Source organism: Numenius arquata, chromosome 6 (genome assembly GCF_964106895.1).
Source record: "Numenius arquata chromosome 6, bNumArq3.hap1.1, whole genome shotgun sequence".
Lineage (NCBI taxonomy): Eukaryota > Metazoa > Chordata > Aves > Charadriiformes > Scolopacidae > Numenius > Numenius arquata.
The window spans coordinates 48,691,348-48,700,379 of NC_133581.1; the positions used below are offsets into that span (position 1 = coordinate 48,691,348).

The window sequence follows — 9,032 nt, forward strand, 5'->3', positions numbered from 1 at the left end:
CAGAAACTCAGCCAAGAGATACTGGCAAACTCCTGCTTTTTAATTTAGAAATGGAAATCTCATAATTTCCATGAAAATTACTTCATATAAAATACACTGTATTGTGTTTTGAGAAGACCAAGATTTCCAGGATTACCTAAGAAGACACATTAATTAGGAAGTGGGAAAGCCAAGAAAACAATTTTTATTTTTTAGAATGCACTGTAACATTTTCAGAATGATATACAGATATGTTATGTGGGTGAGGCCAATATAGCATACATGTTTGTTTTTCAGCAACTGATTTTTTTTCCCCCTAAAATTGTGTTCAGAGACAGAAGTGTGATAGGGGAAAAAATGGATAGTAGCTGAACTGAGTTTACGTCATTGAGTCAATTTAATGTGGGTTCCGCTGTAACTCTATCAGGTTACCTCTAAAGTTGTAATGAGGATACAAGAAAATCACCCGAGTGCTGCTAGTCTCCTGTGGCTTTTATTTGAATTCTTGGCCATATAGCCAGATTCTCACACACCTTCTGGAAACGTGTTTTGAATACTCGAGGTAGAAAGACACAACTGAAAGCCAGCAGGCTGCATCTGATCCTCAAAGGCAAGCAACCTGCTCTGCAGCTGACCCTTGGCCTCTTTTGGAGGGTTTTGGAGGAAAGGACTGTGCAAATTAGCTGTATGAATGACTTAAGCACCAGCAGCCCAAATCCAGCTCCACAGGCACTCTCTGGTATTAACTGGCACCCTAAAAACTTATGCTGACACTGAATTCCAATATGGGAATTAGATTAAATTGTTTTAATAACTCATAACAACAAGTCTCCAAACAAAAACAAGACAGAAAGACTAATTCAGTTCAAGCAAAGACTCAGGGGCTGAGGTTTGTCCCACACTTCTAAACAAAATATGGATGGAAATGACTACTGGAGCTGGATTTAGGACTAAGTAGTGGATGGAAATAAATAAGAATCATAGAATGGTTAGAGTTGGAAGGGACCTTAAAGATCATTGAGTTCCAACCATGGCAGGGACACCTCCCACTAGACCAGTTTACTCAAAGCCCCATCCAGTCTGGTCTTGAACACTTCCAGGAATGGGACATCCACAACTTCTCTGGACAACCTGTTCCAGTGTCTCAACACCCTCACAGTAAAGAATTTCTTTCTAGTATCTAATCTAAATCTTCCCTCTTTCAATTTAAAACCATTACCGCTCATTCTATCTCTTTTTTTTTTTTTTTTTTTTTTTTGAGACAGAAGTAGGGAAGGAGAAGGATGGGCTTCGAACGATCACAGCTACCTGTGGATGGGTCATGGGAGGGGGAAAAAATAATAAAATGGCTTGACTCACTTAAAAGTCACATGGTTGGTTTGCTTTAAAGCAAGCAGGTCAATGTTGTATCCACTGTTTCAAGCTTCTTGAGGGGCTTGGATGATGTCACTGTAGTCAGTTAACGTGGGGCGGGACGTAGATCTGGTGAGATTTTCAGGAAATCCTGAAAAAATATTCCAACACACCCATCAGCATTTCTTTCTAGAGCTCTCAAAGGGAAGGACATGAAGCCTTAAAAAACAGGACTAAATTCTACTTGGTAATTCCTTAGCAAAAGGCTGTCTTAACTGAACAGATTTTTTTTCTCCATCACTGAACTTTAATGACCAGACACCCAGAACAATCTTGAGAGCAACTGGAGATTTGGGATGACCATATAAGAAACAAATGGCCTCTTTCTGATTTGGTAGAAGGAAAGATGAGTATTTAAGTGAAAAGAGACAGTATCCATTTTTGAAGTTTAGGTTTGAAAGGGAATATCAAAACGGAGAAGCCACTGACTACCCAGTGGCTGCGGGAGTATTTCAGGAGCTGATGGAACACTTAGTCCCCAAGGCAAACACTGTGGGGGAGCCTTTCAGGGGGATGTTCTGACCCATAATGGTCTGTAGCTCATAGAAGTAATGAATGTGGAGTGCTGTGTTTTTGTTTGGTGGTTTGTTGTTGTTTTTTTTTTGTTTTTTGTTTTTGTGTGTGTGTGGTTTTTTGTTTTTTTTTAAAAAAGAAAATCTTCTGTAATATCAAAAAAGGTGTAAGCAGTATGGAGTTTTTTGGGCAGAGTCCTTTCCAACAGAGGAGCACCTAGAAGTACAGGTCATAGCAAATGCTAACTCCAGCTGGATTGTTATGTACAAATGACTAAACATGTATTTACTTCTCACTACGCCAAAGTGATTCCTTCATATTATTTCTATCTCTATAGAACACAAAGAAATCTAATTTCAGAGGAAAATTACATCATTCTGTTTGTTTGTTTGTTTTCCTAGAGCAAAGAATCTAGAGAAGGCAGAAGTACGTATGTCCCCTGAAAATTATAGAGTAACTTTAAAAAAGAAGCATCCAAAAAATTCCCCTTCAGTATGAAGATTTTGGGAAACCCACTATGAAGGAGTGATTTGGAAACTGTGTTTCCTACCACAAGTAAAGAATCATCTTACAAAATTCTGTCCAATATCTAGAATCTGAAAAAAGTCCACAAGTATTCAATTCTGTTTCAAAGTGGGTATCCAGTTTCATAACAACTGTGTTCTACGAGACAGCAGCATCTTCCAGATTGATACCGGATTCTTTAATTTTTGTAATGACTTCTCGTTTAAATTTTACGTACTTACCACATCCCAGTGACATTTTTATTCCTTCAGGTATGTGACTATCCTTTGCTAAATTTGCATAAAGATTTATCAGTTAAGTTAGTTTGACATGTTCAGGTCACCTCTCAAATATGACAAGGAGGGAATTTCACAGACTTCAGAGAAAAGCCCTATGTGGGAGATAAAATCATAAAATTATAGGATGATCAGAATAATTAAATTAGAGATGGGGACTTTTCATGAGACTCAGCTCTAAAACTGGAACAATATCTAAAGGGTGATAAGTAAGTACAATTAAGGATTTTGCCTTGAAGTGTATCACTGTCTCTGGACCTAGACTCCTCAAGTCCATGTATCCCAGAGCAGGTCTCATTATGGGTACAACAAAAATGAGGAACAGAAATCCACGTATAAAAATAACTTTCAACAGTTAATAGCAGTTACTAATTGACATGCATAGTTGAGTAGGGTAAGCATGATTAGCAATTGAATTATACTATTAATAGCAAAATATGCCTTATCATATTTTACAGGTTTTTACAGTATTTTCTCTATAATCCCTTTGATTTCATCCTTCCTCAGTTCAACAGGATTTTTCTATGAAGGAAACCCCTGCATTTATATTCTATCTTGACTTTCTGTCCTTTGCAAAGCTCTTCACTCCATGCTAAGTAGTCAAAGAAAATGCACCACTGTAACTAGGTGTTCTATACCCGTTTAAAAATTCTGGGAACTCTTCCTAGTATTTATCTACAAACATAAATTATATTTACAGAAGATTTGTGTTATTTGATAATTTATGGGGATCTGGAATATATAGGGACACTCGTATGTATGAAAAGGGAGAGACAAAAAATGATACCACCAGTTTGTGGGAAAATTCAATATTCAAAAATACTAAAGTATGCTGCGTCTCTGAAAAGCTTAGTTAGGGATGTATATTTATGCATCTATATTGATAATACAGACATATCTATATATGTATGTGTATGTAATTATGTATAAATAACATGTAATTTTACAAAAAAAGATCTTTTCACAAATTCATGAGTGAGACCATTATCAATTACAAGATCAGTAAAAGGTTCATTAAAAGGACAGAAATACAGATAACAAGATTGTTTTACACTGTAAAAGTCCCACAGCACTTTTTAAATGAATGAAATATAATTTGAAAACAAAATACAATTAAGTACTAATTGTTTCTCTGATGAGGATCGCGTTTTTCCTTTTGCAGTTTTGATTTTTTTTTTTTAAGAATAAATATCCTACGTAACAATTAAGCAACACACACCTCTTTATATAATTCCAGGTATTTAATTTACAATATACCCATGTTTGGCCATGTAACATCTCAGGCGGTGAAGTGCTGGCAGCACAGTTTGAGCACATATTTCACAACTACATTGAGCCAACATTGTTGCATCCATCACCGTGTATTCTAATACATTTACTCAGCACAGAGTCCATAAACATTTACAGGACACTCTAGGTCAACAGAAGCCAAAACCAACAAAAAATATCTCATTTAATTTCAGTAGAAGCCAATGCTTTACTCTAGCAACAACACCGCAGCTAGCAGGAACTGTTACTACCTCATAAATTTTGCCTTTAACTACAGCTTGTGCCACAGAGGGACACATTCATTTGCTAAAAATCAAACACAGTTTACTGAATGCCTGATCCAATGTAATATAAAATAAACCCACTATAATAACCAACTTGTAGATAGTTACTGTACACAAGAAAAGCTCCGGATAGTGACAGAGGAAAGTTGATGAAAGGGTCTTTATAAAGACCCATAGTTTCCTTTAATAAGCAATAATGATATGCTAATGTGCAAAAAATAATAGGCACAGTATAGTGTGTTACAAAATCAATCATGTGAATTTAGAGAACATATTTTTACATTACTACAATGCTAATCTTTCACTGACACAACTTTACCGTCTGGAGATTGGGGATAAAAAATATTATTTATTTGTACTGTGGCTGTTGACATGGAGGAATTATGTATCTGTAGGGAAATATTTTGATGGTATGATAATTTAATAATTATACGACAATTTCACTGAGAGCAATGGTACATTCAGGATGACTAATACAATCCCTGAAATGTGCAACTGGGTCATGTCACCACTGCAATGTCCCACTAGCGCATCTGAGCAGATATAATATGAAGATTGGCCCAAACTAATATGCCAGAGCATCTCATGCTAAATTTTGATAGAAAGGCTAGAGCTGAATCTGAATTTTGCGTACATGGAGATCTTTCTCATTTACTCATAAACATTTGTTTACTTTAGGACTTGACTCCTTATGACTGCTGTCACCAGTAACTTTGTTTTCTTGTGAACTTTTCCGAGGCTTCAGGTTTGTTCCCACCACAAGGAGCCAGGTCACCAGCTCTGTTCCAATGGCCTTTTGCTGAAGGCAGCCCCTCACTTAGGCATTCGGTCAATGCTGCAGGGCTTCTGCCAATCTAACAGACATCAGGCAGGCCCATACAGTGTACCCCTGCCACAGAAGTGTCCTCAGCACATACCCAAAGCCCTGGCAAACTTCAGGTAGTGGGCCAGAGTCTCAGCTTATTGTAACTAGGCTAGTACATCCCAGTCCCAGAAGCCACAGCCATCAGAGAAGTTGACTCCAGCCCCCGGTACTATAGCAGATATGGTGCTGCTGGACTAGAAGATAGTGACTGGAGATAAACTATATTTCCAAACACTTACTGTTGATTAGCATTTATAAAACTATTTAAAGATAAAAAATGCTATGGAAGTGCAAAGTTTCCTTAGTAGTTTTATAGAAATATTTAAAAATTACTTTAAAAATCTTTCTTCTTTCAGAAATGCCAATTCTGTCACTGTTTTTAATAATCTCATAACATATAGGTAAATGCAAAGGGTATCAATATATATTTTTCTCTTGTTCCGGATCACTCCATCATTAATGGAAACTTCTGGGGCAAGGGGAAGTGCAACAGAGGAGATGATTGCAAATAAAGACTTCCCTTATGTTGTAAAATAGATAGACTATATCCATTAAGCTTTACAGTCAGTTCTGATTTGTACCATTGTCACTATAGCATAAAATTTTAAGATTTCCTTCAGAGGCATTGGGAAATGGAGAACTTCAGAGGTACCTGCTAAACATCGACATTTTTTACAGATAACAGTGACTTGCATGATGGAACGGAGATTGGGACTGGCTTCTTCATATAGAAAATACATTATCTATTTCCTCCACTATGAGCCCTTCCTATGTCTCCAGAAAAGTCATTCTTAAAGTGGAAATTTTCTCAGTATTACATTCTCCTATAATACGTGTGTTCATTTGGAGTATTATGAACCTCCCTAAACATTTAGTATTGAGTGCAGCATTTCCCCCTTTAAATAGTCCTTGTTTCATTCTGACAGCAGGTGGAAAAGTCTCAAACCAGAAGTAGTACAAGCTCCATTGATTGGTACCTTAAAAACTAAATAGACAATACACTAGAAAGGAAGAAAGGAACTACAGGAAGAAACAGTTCTGCACTACAGGGAGATAGACTGGATGACCTGACTGATGACTGGATGACCATCCAACTCTAATTTCTAGTAGTTTATAATTTCCTCTACACTTTCTCATGCTGAAAGGACAGAAGATCCCAAACATAATAACTTTAATGCAGATCTACTGCATAATCACAAATACCCTGTGCTGCTCACAGCAGCCACTGACTTCTTTATCCCAAGCACACAACTTTCATGCAAAATTTTACTTTTCTGCAGATTATTTAACCCCTAGACATATAAAGCAACAGCTTTGAAAAGACACAATTGCAGTCAGTTTACTAGGATATATCAAGATCTATTTTCCCTCTTATCCCTTATATAAGAGTAATTATGGCAGTCTGGTATTGCCCTGCCAGTATAGTTTTTCTTCCACTTTTTTCTTTTTCCACTGGCAGAAAAGCAGCATCTTAAAAGTTTTCCTGAAAGTTTTGTTACAGAGGGCATAACACATGGGGTTAACAGTGCTGTTCACATAGCATAGCCAATATCCAAGGTGCCACAGTGTCAGGGGAATGCAGTCAGAGCAGAATGTGGAGATCAAAACCATGATATTGTAGGGAGTCCATGTGATGATAAAGGCCAAAAGAATGGCACTTAAAGTCTGTGCTGCTTTGCGTTCCTTTATAAGAACCATCCGTTTCCTTTTGGTTATTTGGCTATTTATATTTGGATCCATGCTTTTGATGGAAGGATCCTTCGACAGAGCAGCAGAACAGGGAGTTATTTTTACTTTACGGCAACCATTGTTGGCTTCTTGGCTGCCATCAGCCTTAACCACCAACCGGAATTTATAGGCCACACATTTTTTACTTTTTTGTACGTGGCCTTTAGCAGGCGACAAAAAGTATTTCTGGTTCTCAAAATCATTTTCTTCAGGTTGGTCTTTAACAACATCCGTACTGTCATTAAACTCTTCTGCCTTACCTTTAGATGGACTTTTGTAAGTTACTTGGAAAATGGAATCAGCGGTGAGTTTATCCTCCTCTTCTGAAGAAGCATAGCTGCTGCAGGTGGTTAACTGGTCAGCCTTAGCCCAGTCGTTACAAGTACTCGCTGCCTGAGAAGCTTTCACTGTAGCTGATGTACTTCGACTAGATGAAGACCAGGAAGCTTGACACCTCTCTCTTTTGGCTATGTTTTGCTGCTTGCAACTGAAGCAAGACTTCAGGAAAGCTTTCTGAGGCTTTATCATCTCAAACTCTGCCACAGACTCTGAACCCTGCAGTTCAGCAAGGTCCTTGGTACGTTTCTCTGTCTCTTTATAGATGCGGCAATACAGAATGGTCATCACGGACACTGGAATGTAAAAAGCAGCAATTGCAGTACCAAAGGTGATAATGGGCTCATATAAAAACTGTATCTGGCACTCTTCAGGTGGTACTGTTCGTTCACCCACAAAATACTGCCAGCACAAGATTACAGGTGCCCACAGCACGAAGGAAATTAGCCAGGCCAGGCCAATCATGATGCCAGCTCTTTTGGGTGTGCGCTTGGCCCTGTACGTTAAAGGCCTTGTGATGGAAAAATATCTGTCAAAACTGATGACTAGGAGGTTCATTACTGAGGCATTACTAGCTACATAGTCCAGTGCTAGCCACAGGTCGCAGGCAAGGCTTCCAAGAGACCAGTGGCCTATGAGTATATAAGATGTATAAAGGTTCATGGAAAATATTCCAATGATGAGATCTGCACAGGCAAGGCTGAGCAAGTAATAATTGTTGACAGTTTTGAGCTGACTGTTAACCTTGAAGGATATCATTACAAGAATATTTCCCACTATGGTTATTAAGCTTACGATTGCTGTTACAGTAGCAATAGTAATCACTTCCCAGAGGCTATGCCCTTCTAACTGCTTATGGTTGATGGATGAACTGTTTACAACAGTGGAATTGCTGAATAAATTTACTTCCATTCTTGTTCTTGGTGTATTGTCATCAGGATCTTAGCACTGTTGCGTATTGATTTCTGTACTGGAAAATATTCTTCTGGACACAGCTGTAAAAATCAAAGGAAAACAACAGAAAAAGAGAGCAACTAATTAAATAGCACAGACTTCCATTAGAGTTATTGTAAAACACTTGTAAAACAATCTATCAAATTATTTGTACCCTCTTTTTGCATTTTGATTATTGTTTCTACCATTGTGAATTTAACTAAAACACACAAATGTATGTTCTAGGACAATGTACTCTGGCATTCTATGACATTTCAAAATGCAATCAAAACAACTATTGTTTCTTAAGACATTCAATCATGCCAGCTTTTATATTTTGAATACCTTAGGAGACAATTTTTAAAGATAGACATTTAAAGTTTTGCAGTGCACTAAGACAGTGAGTCACCATTTCCTACAGTATGATGTAGAAGACATGTTGAGATTTCAGAAATTATCTTTGGAAAATTTGGAGAGGTCACCAACAACAGAAAGTAAGAGGAAACAGAATGCATGAGGAGCTAGGAACCACGCTGACAGTGGGAAACAATTAGGTGCTAGAAGCGCTTGGGGCAATTGAGGGGGAGTCTTTGAGTTAAGGAGGCAGGCAAGGCCAAGAAGACATTTTTGGAAAAATAAGTTAGGCAGGAAAGACTTTTCTCTATTGGGAGATCTTGGGACACAGAAGACTGACTGGATGAGGTGTGGAAGTCCAGTTTGGGTAGCTTAGGGGAGTAAATCAGCAATGGATGACCACAGTGAGAAACAATGTAGCAAAACCAGTTAATACTTGCATAAGCAGCGAAAGGTGGAAACGGGACCACTGTTACTCTGTTAATACATACATGACTCTGGTGTCCATCCCTTCCTACATTCTTCACTGCTGTTTCCTTGTCCCAGTGAATGCATGCC

At 38.0% G+C, this 9,032-nt stretch overlaps 1 protein-coding gene across 1 annotated transcript; it reads right to left on the reverse strand.

Moving 5' to 3' along the window:
• Nucleotides 1-6,515: 6,515 nt before the first annotated feature.
• CHRM5 (cholinergic receptor muscarinic 5) lies at nt 6,516-8,099 on the reverse strand. Its single transcript, XM_074149464.1, has one exon. It carries the CDS (start codon nt 8,097-8,099, stop codon nt 6,516-6,518), a length of 1,584 nt encoding a protein of 527 aa, XP_074005565.1.
• Between the last annotated feature and the right edge of the window lie 933 nt (nt 8,100-9,032).

What these genes read in the sequence shown, in the direction of transcription:
- CHRM5 (XM_074149464.1), bottom strand. Translation starts at nt 8,099, where the DNA reads ATGGAAGTAAATTTATTCAGCAATTCCACTGTTGTAAACAGTTCATCC.